At 38.6% G+C, this 12,368-nt stretch overlaps 1 protein-coding gene across 2 annotated transcripts in view; it reads left to right on the top strand.

Moving 5' to 3' along the window:
- Positions 1 to 12,368, top strand: part of MAPKAP1 (MAPK associated protein 1) — a 109,943-nt gene that overhangs the window by 1,319 nt on the left and 96,256 nt on the right. For both annotated transcript variants that reach the window (XM_050908053.1, XM_050908052.1), the window contains exon 2: positions 9,946 to 10,270. In XM_050908053.1, the coding sequence (XP_050764010.1) occupies positions 10,012 to 10,270 (259 nt within the window). In that variant the 5' untranslated portion in view covers positions 9,946 to 10,011. The remainder of the gene's footprint in view (positions 1 to 9,945; positions 10,271 to 12,368) is intronic.

Genomic DNA, 12,368 nt, shown 5'->3' with positions numbered 1-12,368 from the left:
ATGTGTCTAACAGCTGAGTTCTTCTGTAGGGTTTCCCTTCTGATCAGCAAAGGCCTCAGCAGGTGAAGCAGCTTGGCAGAACGATCTGTGTGTTACGCATTCTGTAGCACAAATTTTCCCAACCTTCCCGAGTTGTGAGCATGAGAAATAGACCCCTGTATTGAAAGGTCAGTTATTAACAAATGGGACAGCAAATAAACGGGATGCAAGTCGCACACCCCCGACAGCAGTGTAGCCCCGGGTAGGACCAGCAGGTCTCCCACCGGCAGCTCTCTTCGACACTCTGCTTCGGAGATGGACGAGTGGCACTTGCTGAGGAAGGGGGAGGGAGAGCTCCGGCTTTCTCCAGTTCTTCCCATTTAGCTGCTGGAAGGGACAGGCTGTGAGCTTTGGGGTGTAGGAGTGTGGAAGCAGGCATGTAGCAGTGCTGGTCCTGGTAGCACGCAGAATGCTCTTGCAGGGGCATCGGTACCGCAAACTGTTTGTATCGTTGGTATCGTGGTGGCTCATGGGTGTGATACTGCCTTACGTTTGAGATGTGCCTGGCAGTGAGTGTGCTGTCTTAGGTTTTGCTAGCAGCAGTTCTCCATTTACCAGAAGTGACCAAGTGAGGACTCTTCTGTTAGACAGTACCTGTAACAAGGACCCCAGTATGCGTTTTAATATTAATTGTGTGTGTGTCTGCTGAGAAGCTTTATTAAACTGTGATATCTGGCTAGTCATTGTCTGTAAGCTCAGTTTCTTATACAAGATATACAAGATACAAGATATCCAGCCCGAGGATAATCCCTAGCTTGGTTACTTATGGCTCGAGAAGTATCTAAATCAGTTATTCTGAAAGCAAAACAGGCTCCTTGAATATGTTTTGTGTGCTCTTGAAGGAGACAGACCAAAAATTTGTCAAGACAAAAATTAAAAGCCAGAGGAAAGGGAGATTCATCTGTTGTTGAAGAAGTGTGAACCTGTCCAGTTACAGTTGACGTAGAGTCCCAAAGGGGCTTGAAATCTCGGGAGTTTTTGAAGTAGGTATTCTCATGAACATTTGTGAAGTCAGAAGCAGCTTGCACCCTGTTATATTATGAAAAAAATAAGATTATGATCATCCTTTTTATGCAATAAAAATATTTTCATGCAATCAGAAGTAGAATGGCAACAAACTGAAAAAATTGTCAAATACAAAGCTATTTGTTTTGGTATATGCTTCTGTTTAATAAGTAAATGCTACAGAATATACAGAAGAAGAAAATAAGCACTGACCTGTCATTAGCTCGGATGAGAACAACTATAGACAGGAATTAGAGATAGTATTGATAAACTAAACTAGGAGTGTAGAGGAAAATTGCCAGGAATTATTACTTTTAAATTAAAAAAATAAATCAATATTGAGAACAAAAGAGTTTTAAGAATAAAATTCTAGTAGTCTACTCTTCTTCTGTATCCCTTTCATTTCCCGTTTACCACTAAGTGTGTGCATAGCAGTAACTTTTATTCATGGCTAGATTTACAGTTTACATTTAGTTTTACATGTAGATTTAGAATCTACATTTATGAGTATACTCTTATTGTTGATGTATACGAAATGAACGCTTCATATAAAATACTTTTAAGGTTATGTCACGATAATCTATGGTTACATTTTTTCTAGGACTGAAACACGATACCATGTTGAAAAGCTATACATGGAATACCGCTACAGGAAGAAAGGGTCACTTTTTTATGTTTGAAAACCACTAAAATATTAATGTTTAGACTAACCTACAAGAGTAAGTTATCCAGCAAAGATAAATATATACTGTTGGTGATACCTGACATTTGTTTTTTTCTGATAGTCCTGTTGTAAGACAGGAATTTACAAATATAATTCTGAAACTGTCAGATACTGGGAGAGGTAATGTTTTTTTTCAGTTAGAAATTTGATGGTATGGTTGCATAGCAGTGTAAAAGTTTCGAGAGTAGACTAATGAATTGGCTCAAACAAATACAGGAGGGGGTTTTTGGTGCAGTCAGGTAGCACCCAACTCCACATCAGTGTCGAGGACCAGCAAGCGTGTTTGCGGTACTTTTGTGGTACTTCTGTTCTGAAGATCCCGTAGTCCGGCTGTAGCTACAGCAAGTCTCCAGGCTGTGTCCCGGGTCCGCCCAGAGCAAGCTCTTTAGGGCTGTGGGCCTTCACGTGCCTAAAATGCCTTGCAGTCAAGTTTGGCTTCAGCACATCCAGGCAGGCTTTACGAAGCAGCTGTACGAGTGAAATACGGGCAGTTGATGAATCATGCCATACCTCCCCGCTCACTTGCTAATTGTGGTGTAGGCATAGCTAGTGAATCTTGCTCAGGAGAACCCAAACAATGTGGCATCTCTCTCAATATTATACAGGCAAAAAAAGGTAAAATGTTGAAGCTTTCTGGTTTTTTTGGTTTTTTTTTTTAAAGATTGAAGTTCTATAGGTGTTTGTGAGATTTATGGGGGTTTTTTTGGGCTCTTGAACACCACAATGAGAAGAGCCAAAATAGAAGTTCTAGTCTAATATTTGAGGAGTCTGAACCTACACTTTTATCCTCCTCTTTGCAAGTAGGTGTTTTATTTGTTTGTCTTAGGAATGTTAAAGCTTGACGAATTGTTAAGCATTTTTGGCATATGAGTGAAAAATCACGGTTCCGTGTAAAAGTGCCATGCCATTGTTGAAAGTATTCCTTTCCAGCTTTCTGTGCAAGCAAAAGTACAGTCAGCTTCACCTGCTCACGGACAGTGACTGCTGTTCCCCATTTCTGAACAAGAGTGTTCATCAGGAATAAAAATAAAATGGAAATTTTCATGTGTTATTTAAAAGGTACTCCGTTTTTGTTTTGTTATTTTAAAATCGGCAGTCAAGCCTTAAAAATGAACTCAAATGCTCATATTTTTCTGGGTAGTAAATTCACGTGAACACATGCTGTGAAATTAGGTAAAAGGGATTCCAGTGTGGTGGGTCATCACAACATGACATTGCAGATGTAATGTGTGTGTTAGGTAATGCTTGCTAGCCAGTATGAAAAAATAAGCATAATCACAGACATTAAAAATTAAGCAAAGTGTTTGCACATATTTAGATTAGGCAAAAGCCAGGCAAGATGCCGCTTTTCTAAACTGCTTCTATCCAAACCATTCAGTACAATATCAGAATGAAAAATGACAACACTTTGTCATCTGTTCAAATTGATATTGCACTCTTTGCAGTGACAGCTGAAAAGGCCCACAGGTGCCATATAAAGAGGTGACCATGTTGTCATATTTCATTTAGGCATCCCTCTGCAAAGCCATAATTACCTAATTAGGTTGTTAATTAGGAGATTAGCATTTCACTATATTGATAGAATGCTCTTTGCAGGCATGAGTCTAGATACAGATTTGTCTGCCCTAATTTATAATCTCTGCCTTTTTTTTATACTTATTTATTTGCTTAAAATCTTGATGCAAGATAGCTCAGGTTAGCTGAGCATCAACTTGTTTACAATTAAATGAAGATTTGACAAGATCAGGAAACAAATAGAGTATACAGTTTCCATACATACTCCAATATTCTCTCCCTCCTTCCCTAAAGCTCAATAATTAAAGTGTTGGAGTTGGTATCATTTGCATCCTGATTGGTATGACAACAAAAATGTAGCCAAATTCCAAGCAGTTAACAAATATAGAAATACATAGCTAATGCCAGATTGATTTACAGGTTTAAAAACTAACAAATAATTTGTTGGAAATTGTGTAATGTAGTGGTTTCTCATCATAACTTTCAAATTCCAGTTTCACTTGTGAAAGAGCGCCTCTTTAAATGACTTTAAATGATTATTTCCTTTTTAATGATAGGACCCAAAGCATGAGTGACAGCTTCTCTAGATAAGTATTCATTCTTAAATGCACTTGAGCTTTTGTTGAAACATAAACTTGAATTTTCATATATGGCAGTTCACTTTCCTTTATCCTGCATGCACAGGAGCCTGTCTGGCATTCAAGGGTTTTGATTATTTGTACTACTGCAAATGTAGATAACCAGAACCATTTCGTGTGCAATTGCAGACAGAAGTTAACTGTGAAATTATTTCATATAACCTGAATCATAAATTTTGAAGTATGTTCGCACCATCCTATTCTAGTTTATATGATGGGGGGGGGGAATCAATTTTTTATTCTAATCTGCCCATTTTTTTCATTAGTTTTTAAGATCACTTCAAAGCGCTACAGTCAGAGAGGTGTTTAAGTCCAGTGACTATGGAAGCCCTTGAGCAATAAGATGACATGTAATGTTATATAATTTTTCCAGCCTGCTGTATTTTGAGATTATTAGTAATTGTTTTAGATCCAGGTTGTACCTTCCAGAAGCTGCATCTTTATTTGCAGTATTTTTGTTTACCTTGAATAGGGCTTTAATTGTTTATTACTTCCTTAAGGAGGACAGTCAATTTAAACATATTTTCTTCTGGGGGAAAAAAAAAAAGAAGAGGTACAGCTTTGCAGAATAGGAGAGAGGAAATTTTTTTCCTGCTTCTCACTTTTTACTTTTACAATTTAGAGAGCAAAATAACCTTTCGGGAATTGGCTCGAGAGTTTTGTGGAGAATTTACAGCTGCTTTTAGCCGTTTGAACTGAAGGATTCTTAAAAGTATTCCATTAAAATTGGTAGAATTTCAAAGTTGTAGCTCTTTCCTGTAGCAGAAAATTTTTAGATGCTTACAGCTTTCTGTTTTTTATCATTTATTCTAGCTTATTTAGAGGTCTATGAGCAAATTTCCATGTGTGCTATACATGATGTATTTTGAAGCATGAAAGGCATAAATATCAAAATTTTCTGTGAGGAAAATATTTCTTGTACTTTGACCAGTTGTAGCATCTCATGGAAAGGCGGCGTTAGGAGGACTGTTCCTAAAATCGCCAGCTTGAGTCGAAGATGAGCCAGTGTTAACTGGATTGTGTTTGGTGGAGCTGTGAAGTTTTTAACCTGATGTCTGTAAACTCCTTACGGGGACGGGTGCGGTGCACGAAAACGTGCCCGTTGTCGTTGCTTTCAGTTTACCAAGCGAAGTCCATAGTTGGGCCAGAAGATATTTAAGGAGCCTGCAGGTCAGAAGAGGGAGCAGAGCGGAGGGCTGGGGTGCAGCGGCAGGCAGACTCGGGGTCCTGCCCCGCTGCTGGCAGGCGTGACAGTGAAACGCGGCCGGTGTGTAGTGTAGTGACGAGCCACCTTTCACTGGGCTGTAATAGGGAGGGATTTTGTCAGATTCAACCGTGTATATTTAAAACAAACCAGAAAATTCAGTGTAAAATAACCGCTTTCCCAAAAGTAAGGTAACCTGCGCTCAGCGTTTTTCGTGCTCAGGGTCAAACGTTTTCCTCTGAAAATGGGTAAGAACAGGTTGGCGTGTGGTTGCAGTCCCACAAGGCGGTGTGCTCCAGCACTGGAGGAGCGAGACAGCGCTTCCAGCTGTGTCTGCTGCTGTCTGTGCTGGTATGTGGTGGGCTGATAGGATGGATGGGAAGGATGGCAATCATAAGAGGTATGTGTTTAGCTTGTCCTTTCCCCTTATCTCACACTTGCTTTGCTATCTCCTTGACACTTGATGTAGGATAACACGTGAATAGAAATCAGACTGGTTTTTGGGGTATGTATGGTGTTTTTGGTGGGGAAAGAGGAAAGTGAGAAAATCTTCCTTTTATTTAAATAAATACAGTATATCAGGCAAGCAGGAGGGTCACAAGAATACTTAATAAGTTTGTGAAGTTGCGTCCCCAAATTCAGAGGTGTTCATCGGTGTGTTTAAGGTATAGCCTGTGTAACTACATATCCTCTTTTCAACACCTTTGTGTCACCTACTGGGAGCTGAATAATTTGTTAGAATGTTCTGCCTTACTTATTGTATGCTGTGTTATGAATGAGGTTGATCTGCATAACAGCCTTGCTTCACTTGCTGTGAAAGTCTATAGATGCCATGAGTATAGCAGTGGGTTACTGGAAGAGGAATACTTCTGATAAAAATAGTAGACTGAGATCCAGCTGTCTGATTTTGCTACAAAGTTCCTGTGAAACCTGGCAAGTCGTTCAGCCTCTTGATGCTGCAGTTTTGCATCTTTGAGGATGTTCTCTAACTGCACCAGACTAATAGGGGGCTGTGCTCCCCGTGGTCTTTGGGGCACTTCAATGATACAGTGATGAGACCACGGAGAAGGTGAGAGAGGGCATTCATATCCAGGGTGTTGATTAGATAGTACACAGAAAGTAAGACAGATGAATAATAAAGATCAAGAAGAAAGCGAAGGGCTGATTCAGCTCTGTCCACCTATGTGATGAATCATGGAAGGTGTTTGCCAATAAGTAGTATATCATCGTAACACTAACCTGTATATCATGTCATACATAAATACTGTTAAGGTTGCGTAGGTTTCACATTGCTCTTTTCATTTTTAGTGTTCACATAGAGTGTGCTTGACAGTTGTCTGCAAAGTATTTTATTTAATAGTAGAGTAATATTTATATAGTGCAAGCATTAAAAGGGCATTTATTTTTTGTTTATGATTGAAGAATGTATAAGTTGCTGATGCTCAGAAAGTCCCTGAATTCCGTTAAATTCAGCTACTATGTGTGGATGTGCTAATCGTGTGTGGGTATAAGGAATGCAGAAGAGGCAGTACGCTGGCAAATCTCAGTCAATCTGGAAATTGATCTTGTATCTGTAATTTTGGTGAAACTGATGGCATGGGGGCTTAAAAGTATTCATGTAAAGATTTGCAAAATTGAACTTTGCTTCTCTGAATTCTTTTACTTCATTGGAGGTCATTGTTCCTCAGACCAGGACTGTGCCATCTGATTGTGTTTTGCCTTTATCAAAAGGAGGAACCAGTTAGAATTGTGTAGATAGCAACTATTAAAATATGGCATAACAATCTGAACTGAATTTTTGGGAGCTGAACTTTTTTCTGATTTTTTTTTTTTTTTGAGGGGTGGTAACTGTTCACAGAATTTCCAGTTAACATGCATTTCTTGACAGATTAGTTTTAATGTGTCCTGTTGAAAATTCTGAAGAGGAGGAAGAAAAAATGTGTTTGAATTAAACTTTAGAGATTGAAATAGAATTTGTGGCAATTTTTCACTGTGCAAGTTTATGGGAAAAGTGATTGCATATGTAAAACTGTAAAGAAGCTTGGCTAATTTAGCACACGGACTGTTAATAGCATGAAGTCGGGGTGCAGAGTATAAAGGTAAAATTCTCGCATCTGCTGTTACATGTTGTTAACTCCCTTAGCAGACATTAAATCATTTCAAGTACAATAATAGTGTGGGAGGTAAATTAACTAACCATTAACAATCTTATAAATACACAATTAACATGCCAACATTTATATGACACATTGATGGGGCAGCAGTAATTTTTGATTGGGAGTTTGCAGACCTTTTAGAAGCCTAAGGCAGTTGCTTATTTATACAAGTTCTTACTGCTCGCAGGTAAGCATGGCCTCCTCTAATAAGCAGTGTGTAAATAACTAAATTTAAAGAACATTCTCAGTGCACTTTCTAAAATATCCATATATTGTACTTAGTTGTGTCTATATTCTCTAAGTCGCGCCATACCAGTCACGCTGTTAGGGCTTAAAGGCCTTTAACACGTAAATTACAGCCAGGAGACGGTTGCCTTATGGTAGGATATTTGCCTTATGGCCTCTCACTTTGAAGACAATGAGAAATCCTACAGGGAGAGCAGGCCTACTTTCTGTAATGGAAATAGTCAGAAAATAAAAAATAGAACTTGGAGTCACGGCGTTGCTGAGGTTGGCAGGAGCCTCTGGAGATGTGGGCCAACCTCCCGGCGCCGAGCAGTGCCAGCTGAAGCGGGCTGCTCAGGGCCTCATCCCATTGGGTTTTGAATATCTCCAAGGATACTGATGGAGCGTATTTAGCTAATAGCATAATTTATTAGAACGTACGGTAGGAGTAGCGTATTAATAACAAGCAGCATGTCGGTTTTATTTCTCTACCATTCTTTTATTGGATTCGTTCTTGCTGCTGGGTCTATTGTTTAATATAATACTTTTGAATTTGTCTATATTTTTTTTAAAGCAGAAAGGACACAGTCTCTCAGAAAAAAAAAATGGCAATATTTGTGGCCAAGGGAGCAAAAAAAGCCTAAAATTATGAAGGATGTAAATATTTATTGAATGTTTTAATTAGTGGATGCTCATGTTTGGTGGTAGGGAGGGTACTGGTAGGGATGGTGGGTTTGCAATTTACAATACACCTTCAAAATTTTGCTTTTGTCATGATTAGATGAGTGTCCAAATAAAGTAGTACTTTTACTTCCGACTATGTAAATGCAGAAGCTGCTTCATGGGGCTCTATATGTTAATACACCATTCCCCTTGGAAGCGTACAGGGGAAATGATGACATGTGTTTGCTGGTCCTGGAACAAGCTTGTCTGACGCTTTCTTTCACTTTCTTCTGTTAAAATCTGCCAGAAAAAGGCCAGCTACCTTTACCAGATTTTCATGGGATACAGCTTTGTGTCATTTAAAATTGTTTCTTTTCCTTTGGTGTTTTCTTCTTGCTGACAGAAGTTTTGCAAACAGCAATGATAGGGGTTGTTGTTGTTTCTATGTTCAAAATACTAAACACATTTAGTTCTATAGCTGGTATTAAAATGTTGGATTTTTTTCTCAGATACGCAAATGATTAGAAAAGCAGTGGGGATTTTGAACTTCTGGAATTCACGTCTAGTCTTGCATCTCTCTGTGAGCTTGGACTCGACACCCCACCAACCTCCCTCTTCCTCAGGCTGAGGTTTCGCAGTCGCTTTGAGCCGGCCGTGAGCACCGCCGCTGAGAGGGGAACCTTGGCTCTCCTCCGTCTTTTGATATTCCTGCTGCCTGTGTTATGTTGGTACTGGTGCTCTTGCAGCTGTTCACTGGCGGGCTGATCAGCCTGGAAATTAGTAAATTTTTTTTTTTTTCTTTTCAGGTTATTTTCAGCAGGTCATTTTTTTGATCCAACTCACCTCACAGCTACACAAATGCTAATGCCAGCCTTTGGGAGGTGGTGGAAATATCTGACCAGGGCCAGAAAGGAGCATGGAGTTGCCCCTTTCAGAGGCAGCCCAGACTTGAATTAGATTAACATAACTATAAATCCACAGCTACAGTAAAATAGGATAATAGTTTGAGTGTGATTTGGGTTTTGTGGTTTGGGGTTTTTTTCTTTTTTTTTTTTTTTCCCTCTGCTTTGTTTTGTAAGGCCACTTGAGTACACTGAATGAAATATTTTTGGTAAGTGGCAATTACTGTTGTTAAAGTGCATAAGAATTCAGGCGTGTGGTATATGATCATGGAGCTTTTTCTGTATTACAACAGTTGCCCTATACGAAGCGCCATGCAGCAGCAGATGTTCAGTATTCTGCCCTGAGATACGAATCTCTTCATGTTTAAAGTTTTTCCGGGAAATACCAAACCTGAAGAGGGTCTATAATACAGTAATCAAAGCGTTAGTATGTAGAGGCAGAACAAAAACAGTAACATGCTATTATGATGGGTGAAAACAAATTCAAACCCCTGTCTGGTTTTGTAAATTTATTAATTTGAATGGACATGGTTCTTGTGTGTATTTTCTCTCAGTCCTTCTATGTGTAGTACTTAGAATATTTTGCCTTATAGCAACCATTTGTTGTAGAGTAATCGGACCTGTCTGTAGGTGTCTGTTGTGTTCGTTGTCTTGGGATTCAGGTTTCAAGCTGTCCTCCAAAACCACTGTTCTTTAAGTGGATCTCAGCAAGCAGTGTCACTTAAGTAAACTGGAGCAGAATTAAAATAATTCACTGTACAAAACTGAGTCAGGGTTTGTGCATCCAAAATATAAACCACCTTGAATCAGAGTTTTGGGGGTTTTGGTTTTTTGGTTTTTTTTCTCTAAAATGCTGTGTATGTTCTATTTCTAGGTACATGTGTCCATGAAACAAGATGGAGAGAAGATAGTATAGTGAAGTGGTGGACTTGTGGACAGAATGGCTTTCCTGGACAACCCAACAATTATACTTGCTCATATTCGGCAGTCACACGTGACCAGTGATGACACAGGGATGTGTGAAATGGTCCTGATAGATCACGATGTCGACCTGGAGAAGTTTAATCCCTCGTCAGCCTATGGGGACAGTGGTTCAGAAACACAGGGAAGCAACGGTGAGACTCAGGGCTATGTATATTCCCAATCAGTCGATATTACCTCAAGCTGGGACTTCGGAATCAGAAGACGATCAAACACAGGTAAGTGGTGTTTGCAGCCAAGGTAACATTAGCCTTTTAAATTCAGTTTCTATTAGTCTGGCTTGCATGGACAAATCAGAGCATGACTAGCTAGGTACCTGTCAAACTTTTCCTTTTGTAATGTCGAGACCCTTTTTATAAAAGGACATGTAATGATTCAGTTACTTTAGTGTGCTGTCAGCTGAGTTTTAATTGCTGCTTTACTTATTCATGTACAGAGGAACATTGAGGTAGTCAGTTATATATATAAGAAAAATTTAAATTGTAAAGACATCAAGTCTAAATCCAAAGTACATGAACAGTCTTTGATATTTCTATTGTTAATGTCTGGAGGGGTGTTAACTTTTGAGCAGGATAGTTATTTTCGGAGAAAAATCTACCTAGTGAGGCATCAAATCTATTTGTTATAAAAGAGAGGCATGAAGTTTGATGCGAGCCAACGAAGTGAATGTTTTGTCTGTATTTTGTCTTCTGAAGTTTTATTTCTGAGAAAAACCGTAAGCTAGGATTTAAGTTACCAAATTAGAAAGTTTATGGGTGTACACCTTTTCAAAATGTGCTCAGTTAGTCTTGACTGAAAGCAAGCTGTTCCATTTGTTGTTTCATATGAGGATATTCAGACTTCTAATACCCAAGGAATGCTATGAACAAAAGTTCTGCGATTTAAAATATATATGAAAAGGTTGGTGTGGGGTGGCCAATACTGATCTCTTTTTTTTTCTGTGTTACAGTATATATTTTTTTCAAATGATTTCTGAAGGTATTAGAACACCACCTAGAGCTCAGAAAAAACATCTGTGCTCTACCTAACAAGTAAAATGTTGTACGGTATTGAGTATCTTGAAATACCTTTTACAAATAAGAAATTGTCAGAAGTTACAGACAAGACAGGGCACTGATTTCTTGTAATGGAGAGCTGGATTTGGAAATAAGCTGAATATACAGCTGCAACTGACTGTAAGGCATGGTGAAAAGTTTAGTGTGCCAGACTGCCTAGCATTGTCCTTGAGGTCTTGTTTAGTTCAGTTGATAGTATCGTTTATGAGGAAGGAGAGGCAAAGTTTAAAGTTTTATAGAATTGCTCCAAAAAATAATTCTGAAGGATTATTTCACCAGGTGAGTAGACTGGTAGAATAATCTCCATTTAAATTATGGATTCAAACCATTTCAGTTTCCAATGGGTGGCATATTCTAAAATAATGGTTAGGACACTAAGTCCATGGGGAGCCAGTTTTTTGCCCCTTTTCATCTGGCATGTCTTTTATCTTCCATTGTGTGTGCTGGTACCACCAGGAACCTAATGCAATTATCAAGGCAATCGGGCTGTGATTTGAAACAGAGCGGGGTGGAAAAAAGCCTACAAAGAATGCAAGCTGATTGGTACTGAGCCCTTTTCAAAAATACAGGAAGAGGAATAAATTAAATAGAAAGTTAACTGTTTTTAATATAAATGCTTTTTGCATTGCACAAGTACTTATCTAAGTTCTTGATGGAAGAAAACAGGTTCATACATACATAGAATAAAGTGTTCATACGTCTCATAAGCACAAAAACTCATTAACTGTGAAATCTGCAATTTTTGCTCCTAAAATGGGCAAACGTAAGGACATTTCTTTTTTACTTAATCCATAACTACCTGAGTAGATTTAGCAAGAGCAGGAACATTTGTTCTTTGAAAAGCAGATAATGGTTTTTAGGTTTGGAAAGCGAATATAGTGTAATTTTGTATATCAACAGGTAATAGTGGCAGACTTTTTTAACATGCAAGCTCTTCTTTGTTCTCCTTGGTTTTATACCCTGCTAAATAAAATGATTTCTGCTTATACTGTCTTTAACCATTGTTTTTGGATGGAGTATAACTTTTTATTATCTTTTGCAAGGCTGTTTTATTGTAAAGTACCTTACCAGGATAGTATCTTGTTCATAAATTGTAGAAATAATACGCTACTGTAGAAGACTCAACACTTCTCTGTAGAGACTACAGAAGTGTTGGTTATTAGGTAGTTCTCATGTGGGTATGCAAATTTGGAAATTAATTTTATGTGCATTCTAATATCAAAGTTATCCCCTTAGTCTTGAAAGGGATGTGCAGTGGGGG

This window comes from Gymnogyps californianus, chromosome 18, assembly GCF_018139145.2.
Source record: "Gymnogyps californianus isolate 813 chromosome 18, ASM1813914v2, whole genome shotgun sequence".
NCBI lineage: Eukaryota > Metazoa > Chordata > Aves > Accipitriformes > Cathartidae > Gymnogyps > Gymnogyps californianus.
This window is presented reverse-complemented; position numbering and strand designations above follow the sequence as displayed.